The sequence below is a fragment of the Sciurus vulgaris genome (assembly GCF_902686455.1).
Source record: "Sciurus vulgaris genome assembly, chromosome: 4".
Taxonomy (NCBI): domain Eukaryota; kingdom Metazoa; phylum Chordata; class Mammalia; order Rodentia; family Sciuridae; genus Sciurus; species Sciurus vulgaris.
In genome coordinates, this window is record NC_136464.1 from 50,708,449 (window position 1) to 50,724,765 (window position 16,317).

At 43.0% G+C, this 16,317-nt stretch overlaps 1 protein-coding gene across 16 annotated transcripts in view; it reads left to right on the forward strand.

The window, feature by feature from the left end:
* KCNMA1 (potassium calcium-activated channel subfamily M alpha 1) overlaps positions 1-16,317 on the forward strand; it is a 710,543-nt gene that overhangs the window by 418,633 nt on the left and 275,593 nt on the right. For all 16 annotated transcript variants that reach the window (XR_013763654.1, XM_079138788.1, XM_079138796.1 and 13 more), the window contains exons 4-5: positions 2,529-2,622; positions 3,354-3,465. Coding sequence is in view for 15 of the 16 variants with exons in the window: in XM_079138788.1 (XP_078994914.1) it covers positions 2,529-2,622; positions 3,354-3,465 (206 nt within the window). In the remaining variant the exon portion in view is untranslated. The remainder of the gene's footprint in view (positions 1-2,528; positions 2,623-3,353; positions 3,466-16,317) is intronic.

The window sequence follows — 16,317 nt, forward strand, 5'->3', positions numbered from 1 at the left end:
TGGTTTTCACGTTGCTTACTGCAAATCAGGGGTGTTGTTGAGGTATATTTTCCAATACAGGGTCCTCTAGCTTGAAATCTCTTCTTTGTGGCTTTTGGGTAAGGGCAATATACAAGGAAATAACAGAAAGGACCAGGAAGGCAAGGAGCAATGGAAAGAAGTTGCTACAGCCTAATTGCTTATGCTTTTTCCAAATATCTATTTCTGTTTATGTCCAGCCAAAATATCCTTGATGACATTGAACTGTCATCTCCCCACTCACTCTTCCACTCTCCACCACAGCCTACCAAAGATTTTTCCAACCAGATGTACTTCAAAGATACCATCAAATTAACCACAGAAGCGTGGGGTTAATACGAGCTAGGGAACTCATGAGATTTCTCCAAGGTGCCAGTAATAACTCTTGTGAGAGCAACAATAAGATTATTGTTTGGCCTTAGTGAAGTGATAGTGAGTTAACCATGATAGGCTTGGGAATGAATGCTTTCTCTCTGTCCCCTTGACTGTGGGGATATCAGTTTAGATGAGTACAGATTTATAGTGCATGAGCCAAGTCCCTGCTAGCACAGGAGGAAACCTGAGTGCAGACATCCCTATACTTGCTCACTTGCTACACACACACACACACACACACACACACACACACACCATTAATTCTTCAGTAGCAAGTCCTGCCAATGACTCCCAAAGCACAGAGATGCCCCGTCTGTCAACCCTGGGAATCTATAGTGGATTTTTGGTCAACCTTCATGTACTAATTCTCCTTGCAACTATGGTAGCTAAGAACTCTAATACCTGTACACCTTGTTGGTTTTGTTCCTGAAACAAAACAATGTACCACCAAGAACTGCAGAAGTGTCCCTTGTTAACTCTAGGCCTGGATTTTCCTTTTATCATCTAAACTAGTACCCATGTAGGAAAGCAGGCCAAGAGCAGTGGCAGGTGGGCCTTAATGTTTACCTTCCTGTGCTTCAGCCTCCTTCCGGCACTCAACTAACCAAATTCCTCACTGTCTCTCCTCCCTCTTCTGCACCTTAGTGGAAACCTGGCCATTGTCATTTCCTTTGTGATGGAATTGTTTTTCAGTGTTGTTTTGGTTCAGTCCGCTTAGTTTGTAAATGCACACATGGGTTTCTCTTGATGCGTGTCTGGAGGTTGTACCATGTATTTGTGGTTGGGGAGATGACAAAGGGCATGTTTGACTTGTAATCAAAATGAGGAATGGAGAACTCCAGTGCATGTCACATGATTGGTGATTCTCATAGACTGACATCCCATGGATCTAAGGGGCCCGCATTCCCAAACTGCACAAACTCCTGCCTGTTGAACAGCCAAGACACGTCCTTACAGAAGTACAACTATACTAACTGGTATTGTGTACAAGGGTTTCCAAAGTGCTGACCCTTGGAAATCCTTCATTGTTCACTTCTCAAGCTAGCTCTTTTCTGGAGCAAGAGGTCCATGTGGCTTCCCATCTTGGAAATTATTATTTTTTCACCTTATACTCTTCCCCCTTTCCCTCACTGCACCTTCCTTATGTTCCTGACCTGGGTGTTACCATTTGCTTCCTGATAACAGCATACTATGAAGTTTCATTTGCAGCTTTGAGATGTTTATGAGGCTTTCCTGCTTCCCACCCAGCCCAGACCTTGGGACTGTTTACACACTGATCCTCTGATCAGTTTGATGCTGGAAAGCACATGGAAGCCATGTACCAGTTTGTATAGTGGTACCCTTTTGAACTGCCTACTCTCAAACCAAGTAGAGTGTGCTGGGGTGCGCATTGACTGCTTGGCAAACACCCAATTAACCTGCATGCCAAAAAAAAAAAAAAAAAAAAATTAACCCTTAGAGTACTACTTCAACATTTGGGTTTAATGGTCTTGACTTGTACCAGTTGGGCAATGCTTCCTTCCCCAGAGCAGAGTGCTGCACAGAAAGTCCATACTTTGTCTCACCAGAAAGTCAACCAGGATCCTCTCCACCACAGCTTTCTTGAGATGCTCCTGGGTTCTTTATCTATTAATCCACAAATGGCTTTTACAAGATCCAAAACACAGCCACCATGTTTAATGGAAAATGGGCTCTACTTGCATTGTGTTGGAGGGCATGAGGGTCTGATTTTTAGCCTTCATATCTGTCCTCTTAAATAAGGAAGTCAGTTCTTTAAGGGTTAATATGAAATCAAAAAATTTGGTGGTCACTCCTGCTTGTCCTTCCTCCAAAGTGTCTGCATGATCCTCTTTAGATCCTTAGTTCAACTGTTGAATGATGATAAAAAACAACATGTAGATATAAATTTACCAAAAATACCCCAGAGGCAAATAAAAATGAAACACTGAATGGTTGAATGGAAAGTCCCTTGGCAATGCTTGCTTGATTATCATGAGGGGTAGAAAGACCAAATTTTTTATTTAATGAACATTCATTTCATCCTCTACCCTGTTCACCACCACTTCTCAGCGTTGTGAAAAAATTTGATGATGTTTTTCATTTACTTCTTGCTTTTTCTTCTTCCTATCTAATAGCCCAATAGAATCCTGCCAGAATTTCTACAAAGATTTCACATTACAGATCGACATGGCTTTCAACGTGTTCTTCCTTCTCTACTTTGGCTTGCGGGTGAGTTTAGCAACATGGCTGGTACCCCGTGGGGCATGGGAATCTTATAGCAGGGATCACCCCTCCTTAGAATCTTCTCTCACAGGGAAGGAAAGCCCAAGGTTTCCATGAGAGATGACATATGTGCATTCTGATTTTCAGTTTGTGAGACAGCCCTTTCCTTAGCTAAGCATTTTCTGGCATACATGTTAATTTTGTTTCAAAGGGCATACATACTAGAGATTGAAATAACAATGATAGTATCTCCACTGAACTCATGGTTTCTCATCCCTCTGTTCAAACATGAATGCATTATTCTCTCAAAAATTAAATAGAGAAAAACAACCTTTGGCTCTTAGAATTTTATTTAGCATGCTACTGCTATACAAATCTGAATTACAGAAATGTGTGACTATGTGCATATAAATGGACTTTATTTACAATGGAGGGTCTACTATAGGTGAGATTATTCAACCTTCCCTATGAAGGGAATATATATATTGCTTGATCTTTCTCCCAGACTAGCATAGTACATTATCACTCTCCAGAAGAGACAGCGTATCTGATAAAATAAGCATGTGCTTGGTGCAGAACATAAGGAAGAATATAACTGCTCCCTCCGGACCCCCATAGAAAACTCAAATTTACGCTGTAGCATAAGACTGGAATAAATGGAAAGAATGGAATACAGATGGAATGCCAGCAACCACACTTCTAATTTTTTTTCTTTCTTATTTCTTCTTCCCCCCTAGTTTATTGCAGCCAATGATAAGCTGTGGTTCTGGCTGGAAGTAAACTCTGTGGTGGATTTCTTCACGGTCCCTCCTGTGTTTGTGTCTGTGTACTTAAACAGAAGTTGGCTGGGTAAGTCAATCTCTTCTGCCTTCTCCTTATTGGTTCCTGAGTCGTAACAGAAACATAGAACTGAGGTGCCTTAGGGGGCTGAAGGTTCTGTGTATCAATGTGGAAAGTTCTTTTGGTGTTTTAAACTTGATAATGACAGTTCTTTTGGGGTGCTAGCCCAGGAGGATTTGTCCAGTTAGTGCTCCAGGTAATGCAGTTTTATCATTGTTGAAGCCCAGTGGTCATCACTGTCACAGCTAGGACTTCTGCTTTCTTGGTTCTGTCACTTTTCATTCAGGAACTTGGAGTCAGGGACTGGTGGGAACAAGACCAACATTCCATGTGACTGGTTCAGGTGCCCCAGAAGGCCTGCCTGCCAGAGTTAGCCTGTCTCCTTAATTTTATGAGCAGTGGGTCCTGCATTAATCTATTTATAGTTACAAGTTCCTTTGGGAGACAGGACATTGCAGGAGACTGAGCTCCCTTCCTGTGTAGGGGAGAGTTTTTGCCGGTGCTGTGCTCAGTAGGTCACTTCCTGTATCTGCTCAAGAGATGACTTCCTGAATCTGCTCAGGTCCTGTATCAGGACTTAGACAATTAGCGGGGGAAAGCCATTTGTTCAGAGGATGACTGTGGCAGCCAAGGGCTTATAGTAACAGCTTCAAGATTCTCTTGGCTCCAGGTGCGGTGGTGCACACCTATAATCCCTGTGTCTCAGGAGGCGGAGGCAGGGGGATCTTATTTTCAAACCCAGCCTCAGTCACAGCAAGGCACTAAGCAACTCAGTGAGACCCTGTTTCTAAATAAAATACAAAATAGGGCTGGGGATGTGACTCAGTGGTTGAGTGCCCCTGAGTTCAATCCCTGGTAGCAAACAAAAGTTTCTCTTTGCTGCATTTTTTTAATCCCCTGCCTCAGGTCAGAGTGTTTCTACCCCCACTTAGGGAAGAAGGGAGGCTAAAACAGGAGTTGGAGGACTATTCTTGGGTTCCTTCTGTCTGCGCTTTTAGGATTTTTTTGGCTTAATTTTTTCTCAAAGTAACATGTCCGTGTTGTAATCCGTGAAAACATTAAAAGATGTAGAAAGAAAATATCCATCATCTCTTCTCCTTTCTTTCATCACAGACATCTCCCTGAGATGCCCCATGTTAACAGGCCTTCACATCTTCCTTTCACACTCATTCTCCCACAGACATGGATGTGCATATTTAACAGTGCTGTAGAGGTGGTGGTGTTTGTGTAAGAAAGTATAGTGAATCATCACTTTGCAATGCAATATGTCTTTTCTTACAAACACATGATGGACGACCCTTTGGTTCTGTAATAATTCATCTTATAAAAGTTTATAGCAGTGGCTGGGGAGATAGCTATGTCGTAGAGTGCTTGCCTTGTAAGCACAAGGCCCTGCATTCGATCCCCAGCACCCAAAAAAAAAAAAAAAAAAAGTTTATAGCAAAAATAAGTCATTTTATAAATTTGGTAAATGTTTTTGTAAAATTCCTTTATTTGTTTATCACCATAATACACAGCTAAAATCCTGATGATGAACCTCCCAGAGGTTTACTTTTTCTTTTTTTACTATCAGCAAGGTTTCAATAAACACCTTTATCCATATATTCATTTAGTTGTACAATTCTCTTTCTATAGAAACTTTCTAAAAGAGAAATTGCTGAGTCAAAAAAATGTGTCTTTTATCTTGTAGATATCGATGAATAACATTCTAAAAATGTCATGTCAAGGTGTGCTTCCACTAGCAATATATTTTAATATTCTTGCTAGTACTGTGAATTTATTTTATACCTACTGTCAAGTATTTTAAAAATGAGTATCTTTAGTGTGTGTGCGTTAATCACATACATACCATGCATGTATATATGTACATATATGTGCGTGCCAATATCCTTATAAGGATCCCATTTTCTACTCATTTTCTCATTAGAATTGTATTCACTTGCTCCTGGGGAAAGTTTTCATCTTTGGCTGGAGATGTGCTTGCTTCAGTTATGTTTCCTAGCCAGTGTGATGATCGGAGAAGTGTCCTGAGTGTACCCTCTGTGTGCCTGTGTGCCAAGGGTCCCAACTGCCTCACCTTGGCAGTTATCTGGCTTTTGAACCTGGGGAGCTGACTTTTCCTCACTCAGTCTGTTTTTTGCTCCATGAAAAAAAAATTGGCTTGATGATTTCATGGTTCTTACAACTCAGAAAGCCTTTAAGACTCTTGAATCATTAATGAGAAGTTTGCATTCTAGGTTACTGGGGAGAACTGGGAAGTTAGTGAAATTAACTGAATCCAAATTGTGGAGGAGCCTTTAACTTTGTGTGTGTGTGCGTGTGTGTGTGTGTGTGTGTGTGTGTGTGTGTGATGCTAGAGAATGAACTGAGGAGTCTGTGCATGCTAGGCAAGCACTGTGCTACTGAGCCACATCCCCAGCCCTCCTGTTTTTAAAACAAACTGCTGCTCAGAGTTCAAACACATACCCATTCACACACACACACACCCCTCCCCAAATCCCCCAAATAAACAGAAAAGCAAAGGGAAGGAAGAGAATGGATCCGCTTTCTTTCCCTGTCTGTGTCCTAAGTACACTGTGTACTTTTCTGGACTCTCAGTTTTCCCATCTGAAAAATGTGGATTTTGGACTAAATCACCTTCCATTCTTCTCACCTCGTGAACTTGAATTTTATGGTGCATGTCCATCCTCTCTTGTTCCCCTGTGTCCTGATGGTTAAAGAGGTGGTGACTGTGGTGGCAATATCCTCTGCAGCAGGCAGATCCTGCCCCAGGTAAAGGTGCACAGGCCAGTTTCCTTGATGGGAGTGAAATGTTCCTTAAAGCCGCTTGGTGTCAGGATTACCTGGATGCTTTAGAGCCCACAGCCTTGGGTGGATGATTCAACCCTGATTTTGGGACGTGTGTTCCAATCTAGTGAAAAATCTAGAGCAGATACAAAAGAGAAGAAGAAGAGAAAAGGAAATAGATCAGGTTTAACTGCGTTTTTTGACAAGACACATCCTTGCGTCAACTGTGGTTGCTCTTCAAAAGCAAGATGCTCTGAAGTGGGTTTCATTATGTTCATTTGTTGACCAGTATTTTTGAGTACCTACTGTGTGCCATGGACTATTCTGTATGATGGGTAAACAACCGTGAGGATAGGAAACCACAGACCTGATACATAAGTGAATGATGTGTTAGGAATCATCAGTGCTACTGAAACCCAAAACAGGCCAGTGACCTTCTGGGTCATGAAATAACAACAACAGAGCAACAGCAGCAATAAAAATAAAAATAATCTCTCTCCTTTTTAGAAGAAAATACCTTTAATGGAATACTTTCGGTAACTGATCTTTGGGTGAGATCCCAAACAGATCTGCCTCTTCTCGAAGATAATTCAGTGCAATCATATTTCAAGTTTCCTCTGTCTGACTTAATACAGGGGTTATTATACCATGAAACAACAATTATACCAAAGAACTGCTGGAGAAAAAAAAAAGAGCATTCCCGTGAAGTATGCTCACAAAGAAGGGATGATCCCCCCACAACATGGGAGTATTCTGTATTTCAGGAAGTGCTACTCTCCTGAAAGATGGAAGGGTGCTGCCTTTGCTGGCTGGAATTTGGGGCAAGATACAAGAAATGGAAGTCTATCCCAGTCTACAGTAATTTTTGAGGGTGGAGAGTTGGGATTGAGCTGGCACCATGAAGAATAAAATCCAGAGTGGAAGCCAAAGTCCTGTCCCTTACCTTCCCCCAGAGCACAGTCCATATCACATTTGTCTTCTTATTTATTTAGGATAGCATGCTATAGTGCAGTACACATGTACTTTGTTTTATGCATTATCTTAGTGAATTTATCAATGCACCCATAACAACACTGATATGTGTTCAGGTTCTTCTATTCTGTGCTGGGCACACAGCTGAGACCCTTGCCCACCTCAGCCCAATCTTCAGAGCAGGCCTATGGGTAGAAGTTATCTCCTCTCTTTAGAGATGAAGAAACTGAGGCTCAGGAACGCCAACTCTTTTTCAGAGGTCATGTAGCCCGTGAGGAGTGGAAAGGGTGATTTATTCCAGGTTTGGAGACTCGATGTCCACACTCTTTTGCCTCAGTGCCTACCCTTGACAGATTTGGGGTTTGGGGCATGGGGTTAGCAGTGATGGTGCTGAATCTTCTGCTTTTCTGCTGGCATCTCCCATCCCCCACACAGGACTTCAGGTGAGGCAGGAAAGGAGGGAGAGATCTTCAAGAATGAGCATTCTCATGTCTTCTTTCCATGCCTCCTTGCCCACCTTCAGTGTTTAGCACTGCGGGGACCAGGAAAACACATAGAGCTACTGTGGTGTCCCCAAGTCCCAGTGTACTTTACCACCCTAGGAATCTGACCTGCTCCACTTGGGAGAGAGACCAGGGGCTTCCACACACTCTGGATTCACAGACAGGAGTGGATCAGAACCAAGTGTTGGGCTGGACCAGTGCAGTTCACATCTGACCTCAGCCATCTACCAGTGGTCACTTTGAGAGAGTTCCTTTTTTTCTGCCTCTGGCTCCGTTTTCTCAGTCTTATCCCCTGTCATCAAATGGGGATGATCACAGTGGCCACCTCATAAGGTCACCATGAAGACAGCATGAGGCATGGAGGCCAGGACACTGAGGACACAGCGTGAGCTTACTGAGAAGCCACGAGTATTTCTGACCTCTCTTTCTAATCTGCCTATCATATTTTAAAACACCAGAAGAGAAAATAAAGCAGAATGGAACCAAAAACAAGCAGCAGGACGTGTGGATGCCCCGTGGGCAGGTGGCAAGTCACTGCTTACTTTACTTCCTGCTCCCACACACCCACGTACTCATCTTTGTCTCCCTTACAGAATCCTCATTCTACCCCACTAAAATAAATGCACCTTGAAATGAGAGATGCCTCTTATTTTGAGACTCCAGTAACCTGCTCTAGAGATAACTCATTTGTCTGTCTTGTTCTTTTAGAAGTCATATCCCCAAAGGTGGGCAAAGGACTTGCTTCCTTTGTATGTTTTTATTGGGGGTCATCTTGTGTTCTTAGTGGAAGAGAGTAGGGAGAACCACTGCCTGCTGGCCAGTTGTCTAACTCATTTTTATTTTATTTTTGATGCTAGGAATTAAATCCAGGACCTTGCTAGGCAAGTGCTCTACCACTGAACTACACTGTGAGCTCTGTCTGACCCACTTTTATTGAGTACCTATTGTGTGCTCAACCCTGGGATAAGAGGTTCACAGACCTGGTTGTGACCTCTTTTCTACTTGTTTATGATTTTCAACATCTTGTAGACTGATACCTTTGAGATCTGGTCAGGAGCCAGTCATTGGAACCATGTTTGGAAAACTGTAAGCTGGGCTCCCTTATCCAGGTCAGATCTAGCCTTAGACCTTAAAGTCATCAACACACTGTCAGAAAATAGAAAACTCTGCTAAAAAAAAAAAAAAAAAAAAACAATAAAGTGAGTCAGGACGATTAAAATGATTTAGGCATCTGCTTATAACTATGCCTGAGTGTTTTTTATATGTCACAAGGTGATTAAAAACAGGATTATAAAAAAAAAGTACAGGTCCTCAAAAACAACAACAAGCAAAAAGACAAAGCATGATTCCTGCTTGAGACCAAGACCAAGGTTTCAATCTTTTTTTGGAACCAAAATAAACACACATGCGGCGACAGCAGGTAACACTGCCTGCTATGTAATTAAGTCCAAAATTGTGAGGTATGGGTGGAAGAGTTGTGGGAGTTCAGAGAAGGAGCTCACGGGGGTGGAGGAGTTTGGGAGGCTTCTGGAGAAGGCTGGGGCTCAGCGGAGACTTGCCATGTGTGGCTAAGTTGGGCAGAGGGGAGGAAGTGGACATTTTTGAGTGGGGAGAAGCCCATCAGCCATGGTTGAGTGGCAGGTGTCCACAGAGGACAATATTGTCATGATAAGGAGGTATCCTTTTCTGGCACCAAGCATCAGCTTTACCCTGCTGCCAGAAGGGTGTATGAGGTTTCTATTGCTACAGTAACAGATAAGCACACACCCTGACTTCAAAGGACACAGGGGTATCATCTCATAGTCATGTAGGTTACCAGTCCAACATGGCCCTCTCCAGGCTAAGATGGAGGGCTCTTTAACCACTGAGCCACATCCTCCTGCCCCTTTTTATATTTTATTTAGAGACAGGGTCTTGCTTGGTTGCTTAAGACCTCAGTAAGTTGCTGAGGCTGGTTTTGAATTCACCGTCCTCCTGCCTCAGCCTCCCAGACTGCTGGGATTACAGGCCTGTGCCACCACACCGGGCACAGCCTGGCTTCTTTCTGAGGGCTCTGGGATGACAGTTCCCTGTCCTTTGCAGTCACTGGAGACCAGCACAGTCCTCAACTCATGACCCCTCCTCCATCACCAAAGTCAGCAGTAGGAGAGTTTCACCTTGGATTGTTCCAGTCTTGCTCTCCACCATCCCTTCTCCCTGCCTCTCCTTTTCTGCCTTCCTTTTTCATTTTTAAGGACCCTGGGAATTACATTGCTCTCCAAACTAGGATAATTTCTTCATCTCAAGGTCGGCTGATTGGCAGCCTGAGATTGCCTCTTGCTATGCAGAGTTTCAGAGATTAACATGGGCATCTTTGGGGGCCGTCGTTCTACCTATCAATAAGGTATCATTATTTCCATTTTGTCAAAGGAGACGCTGAGATTCAGAGAAATTAAGTCACTTTCTCCAAGTCAGAGATGAGGAAGAGTTAGAGCAGGGGTCTGTGTCCCCGTTCAGATCTGCCAGTGGCTCTGCAGGGTCCTTTGGGGTCCAAGGCTCTGAGAGGCACTGAGGTCCTGTGAGGTCTTCCCTCACTGTACTTATGCCAGTTAGAAGAGGAGACCCCGGTTGGAGCCTGAGACCCTCCTCCACCCCTCATTTAGGAATTTTCTTGTCCCCATGGGAACAGGTGAATTACTAGGCAGCCTTGCTGCCGTCTGTTCCTTAGCAGCGCCCCTCCTGTGGGACCATCGCGCTGAGGGAACGTGGCGGGTCTGCATGTCCCTGCATGGAGCCCTCTTTCCACAGGAATCATGTTTTCTTGTTTCTTTGGAGTTTATTGAAGAATTTATAAGTACCAAAGGTGGGCAAAGGGTCTTGGTGGTCTGCTGTTGTCCCAAGGATAAAGAAGAATAGGGTCAGAACACCTCTCTGCCCTTTGAATGGTGGCCCTCCCAGGGCTTCTACCAGAGTCTCAGGTGTTTTCCTGTTGTCCACCCACTTTAGCAGAGCATCTGGCCCTAGGGCCATTCTCTAGGTTGAAAAGCCCCACCTTGAGAGAGGTCTGGATGGTTCAGTTAGGATCTGTACCTAACCTTCTGCATTGACCACCTTCTGGATCTGGCAAGAGTAATCAAGATTGAAAGCTGCTCACTGATTTTCATTTCCTGCTGTCAGTAATTTTTAGCATATTGAGATTTAAATAAAGCAAACAAATAAAAAACAAAACCAGAGTGTGACTGGGTGTAGTGGCACACATCTGTAATCCCAGAGGCTTGGGAGGCTGAGACAGGAGGATCAGGAGTTCAAAGCCAGCCTCAACAACTTTAGCAAGACCCTAAGCAACTTATTGAGACCCTGTCTCTAAATCAAATATTAAAAAAGGCCTGGAGATGTGGCTGAGTGGTTAAGTGCCCCTGAGTTTAACCCATGTTATCAAAAAACAAAACAAAACATAAAACAACAGTATGGTTTGTCTGGAGAAGAGTAGAGGTTGTCCCTCCTGGCAGCCCCAAGTGCACAGCCGTGACTCCCAGCCTGCTCTTCCCCTTTCCTCCTGCCCCAGTGCCTGCAGGCTGCTAACTGGCACCTGCCCTTCTGCTTTCTCCCTGCCTCTCCATGAGGAAGCTTCTGCACCCTGCCCTCTGGGTATAATCCTTCTCCCCATTAAGGGACAATACCAACTCTAACTCCTGTGTGGGGCTTTCCCACTGTCCCTGTTGGAATGAATTCCCTCTGACCTTTTCCTCTTATGATTAGTACTGTAAGTACAGCATAAACTATCTGCTTGGAACTATCAAGATGAAATGCCAGTTCCATGACAGCAGTGTGACAGGGACCTTGGCTGCCTGCATTTTTGGCTGTGTCCCTAGTACCTGGCACAGTGCCTGGCCCGTAGTTCTTGCTTATTGAATGAATGAATGAGTGAGTCATTCTTCTTAAAATAATGATACTAACAATTATCGATTGCTTATTTAGAACAGGTACTGCACAACTTAGAGGTGTTTTTGAGGTAATATTCACTGCAACTCAATGAGTTAAGATTCTTAGCCCAAACTTTCAATTAAGGAAGTTGAAGTTTGGGGCTCAGGTGGTAAGCAGTGGCTCCAGGATTCATCCCAAGGTCAATCTAACTCTGGAGTCCAGGCTTTTAAATGACTAGACCAATAATTCTAAAGCTGTGGATCCCAGATCGGGAGCATCAGCAGAATTTGTTAGACATGAAGATTCTTAGACTCCAACCCAGAGCCACGCATCAGAAAGTGTGGGAGCTGGATCCTGCAATCTGTTTTGACCAACAATCCTGGCAATCTTGATGCTCACTCAGATTGGGGGCTACCTTACTAGGCCCTCATAAGATGGTTCTCAAATTTGACTGATCATTAGAGTCCCCTTGGGAGCTTTTAAAACTTGATGCTCAGGCCATGCTTCCAACCAATTACATCAGCATCTCTGGATTGGGGGTCGGGGAACCTGGACTAGTGTTTTTTTTTTCTTCTCCTATTGCCTCTCAAGTGCAGAAAGGATGAGAACCTCTGGTATATGTCTTCTGCCCATGGATTTTGATTAACCCCTTGTAAAAGAGTGTTTTTTAGACTTCAACATGCATACCAAGCACCAGGAACTGTTAGGAGGGTGTGGTCTCTGAATCTGGAGTGAGACCTGAGATCTGCATTTTTACAAGCTCCCAGATGTAGCTGATGCTTCTGGTCTGGAGACCACACTTTTAAATAGCCAGGTATTGCAGTTTAGACTGCACTGTCCAATATGGTAGCTACAAGCCACATTTGACTATTTAAATGTAGGCAAATTAAAATTAAATAAAATTAAAAACTCAGTTCTTCAGTCACACTACCTGCACTTCAAGTACTCAGTAGCCTCATGTGGGTAGTGGCTGTGGTGTTGGAAAGTCCAAATGTAGAATATTATGTTATTCTAGAAAGTTCTCTCCAACCTTGCTGCTGTAGAAAGGGAGTCTTTGATAGTAAGCACAGTGTATGCCCAGGACACTCTTGCATACACTGAAATTCTAACAAAAAAATTTTCAGTAGTTTTTAGTGAAAAAACTATTGATAAAACGCCAGTATCAAAAAGAATTAAAATTTTAAAATGTATGCTAGAAAAATTATTAATTAAAAATAGCTGTTCAAAAGGCATCCCCTACCTCCTTTCCATTTAAATAAAATATACTCGAGGCTTCTATAGGCAAAAAGAAAAGAAAAGAAAGAAAACAGAGGCACTGAACTGTCTTCAGCCCCACCTTTTACCCCAGGACTCCTTACTTTGGTGAAACGACGTTTCAGGCTTGAAAGGAATGGTCTCTGGTGCCCCCTACAGGATGGTCCTAGAATTTGCTGGATTAGTTTGAGAGCAAGCATCCAGGGAGGGGCGAGGAACGCATTGGCTTTGTGGTTAGCCATGGTGGGGAAAGGCTGTTTTAAATCCCACAAACTCAACCACCGTGACATCACACTGCTCCTCCTCCCTCCTCCAAGAGGGCTCCCAGCCACACCATCCAGTCTGCAAGATCAGGCCTTCAAGAGCCCCCAGAGGTCACCTGCTCTGTATCTCTAGATGGCTTAAACTCCAGCTTTCATATCTAGATTCTCTAAGCCCAAAACTTTCCAAGTAAACCTGCTCCCTATAGTCTTTAGTTTTGTTTAAAATGAAAATAATAAAATAAAGGAAAGGATAAGTGTGACTTTTCTTCTGGGGACCAGATGTCTTGAGGTGGGAGAGGGAGAGTTAGGACAATCCTAAATAAGAGTGCTTCTACACCTGGAATAAAGTCAGATATGTTCATATTATACATGTAAGTGTATATGTGTGTTCATATATGTATCTACATATATATTTGTCAGATAAAATTATCTCATGTATTCTGCCAAATAGCACTATAAAGTAGTGTCATTTAGACCTATTTTACAGATGAGGAACCCGAGGATTAGAGATGTTAAATAACTTGCTGACAGTCATGTAGAGTGTAAGTGGTGGATGCAGGCTTTGAATGCAGGCAACCTACCCTAAGGTCCATGTTCCTCAATTTGATACTATGCTCATTCTCAAAGGGTGAGTCTAATAGTCCAATCCAATCATATCAAATGCTAAATGTAGCTTCCTCATAATTGTAGTCCCGTGACCAAAAGCCAATAGACTCCTTAAGAGGATTTCACTGACACTCCCAAGTGAGAAAAGAAATTAAGAAGTAACCCAATCCAGTCTTTAAAAAATGAGTTCATACAATTTCTATAACTTCCCATTTGCTCCCCGACACTCCTTCTCAAAGAGATTCCTCTTTTGAGCTTCTTGGTCTATCCTGCACAAATAACCAAATAAATAAAAATAATCCATGTTACTCCTGTTAGTCCATCTTGAAATACTATCATTGTGGAGATTATGGGCTGCTTTTGAATTTTGTGTTTCCCGAAATTCGTATGTTGAAGCTTATCACCAATGCAGTGGCATTAGGAGGTGGGGCCTCTGGATGGTGATTAGCCATAATGACCTTAGCAGCCTTATAAGAAATGCCCAAGAGAGCTTGTTAGCCCCCCTCACTATGTGAGGACACAAGAAAGTACCATCTGTGAGGCAGAGAATAAGCCCTTACCAGATACTGCATCTGCTGGCAGCTTGACCTTGAACATACCAGCCGCTAGAACTGTGAGCAATAAATATCTGTTGCTTATAAATTACCCAGCCTAAGGCATTTTGCTATAGCATCCAAATGGACTGCAATATGGAGCTCTCTTCTTTGCCTGAGCCTTTTGTTGTTTGAAGGGAGAGAACTTCATGGCCATCCATCTTGGGAGTGGAAATGAGAATGAATTGCTGTAATAGAGCAAAAGAGATGAACTTGTCATTAAGTTCTGTCTTCCTGATTGGGCCCTGAAGAAGGCAGCCACGGCAAAGTGGAATGCCAAAAGTTTGGATATATTTCAGAGAGCTGACTGCTGTTCCCGTAGCTGCTATAGTAGCTAAAACTGCTTCTAGAGAAATTACGCTTCTGTAAGAGATTTCCGATTGTGTTCCCTTGATATTGCTTTGTCAGGGACAGGCTTTAAATAAGATGCCCTCTGTAGGTAGCAGAGATTCTAAATCTTCATTGACTTGCATGGCTCTGTTATATGCCAAATTGGAAATAACTTCCTAAAATGAACGTCCTCAAGGAATGAATTTAGCAGCAGGTTTTTGTAGATGCCAAAACCTCTCCAGATGGCTGTACTTCATCTGGGCTGTTATTGGAACAGCCTCCTTGAGCAACCTAAATCTCTAGGACTGTATGTATATTTACCTTTGCATCATCTTAAAAAAAAATAAAAGATACCTTGATTCTCTTCCACAAGATTGGGGCCTTGCTGGATAGAACTGGCTAGCAGATCAGGTAGGGAGAAATGAACACCACAAAGCAGCTCAGAGGCACAAGAGCACGACGTAATCAATTGAACTCCTGTACGCAAGTGACCCAAAGATGGGTAAAACAGAGATCTTGCCTTTATGAGATGCGGGTAGTTTAATTGAGTAGATACTGTATGAGGAAGAACTGCAAAATTATAGCAATCTGGAGGAAGAACAGATGAAGGAAAGTAGAGGATCCCAGCCCAGACTAGATTTCAGGTATCTGAAAAGTAGACATATTTCTCCTAGAGATCTTTTTCACACAAGTTGTGATCCACTGGTAGCTAATGACCTGGAAACTTACTTGAAATGAAAATTCTCCACCCAACACCAAACCTGCAGAATTTAACTCTCTTAGGGGCAGGGTTTAGGAATCTGTTTTAGGAAAACTTCCAGTTGGTTCTTAGGATAAACTGACCTTGGCAGTGTATAAGAAACACCTGGGGAGCTAGGACATCCATCTCTTCCTGTCCAGGCCAGACTGTACTTCATGCCAAGTACATCAGAATCTCTAGGGTAGAACTCAGCCAACAGAATGACTCCAGTTTCCCAGAATCATTTCAACACACAGCCAGGATGGAGAAGCCCTGCAAGGTGGTGGTTCTTAAACCAAAGGAACACACCTGAATACCAGAGAAGAATTTTAAAACCCACAAAGAGTTTTAAGCTCCTTCTAAAATCTATGGAGTTAGATACTCTGATCAAGGACAGTTGTTCAAGAGCATGGACACTACATAGTCTAGGTCAGTGTTTCTCAAACTTTAATGCACATGAGAATCCCGCAGAGGTCTGGTTGAAATAGATTTCTGGGTTCCATCCATAGAGAATAGGATTCATTGCATCTGGGTGAGGCTTGGGGATTTGCAATATGAATCCGTTTCCAAGTGATGCTGATGCTGCTGATCTGTGAACCATGCTCTGAAGTCTACTGGTTCAGCCTAGCTGAGGCTGAAGTTGAATTCTAGTAGCGGCTGCTGTGACAGTTTCCAGGATTCTCTATTCCAGTAAACCTTGCTATTTGTATGCTTCAAACTATCAGTATGTTTATCAATGAAATCCCTTATTTCAAGATGTTTTAGAAATTTAGTATCTGAATCATTTACATCTTGAGATAGAACCAGCATATTATATTCCACACTATGATTTCAACTTGAGCAGAGGAGCCCTCTTTAGGAAACCTTCTTATCTCCCCTGTAATTCCCATGCAGGGCCATCAAGTCCTGGG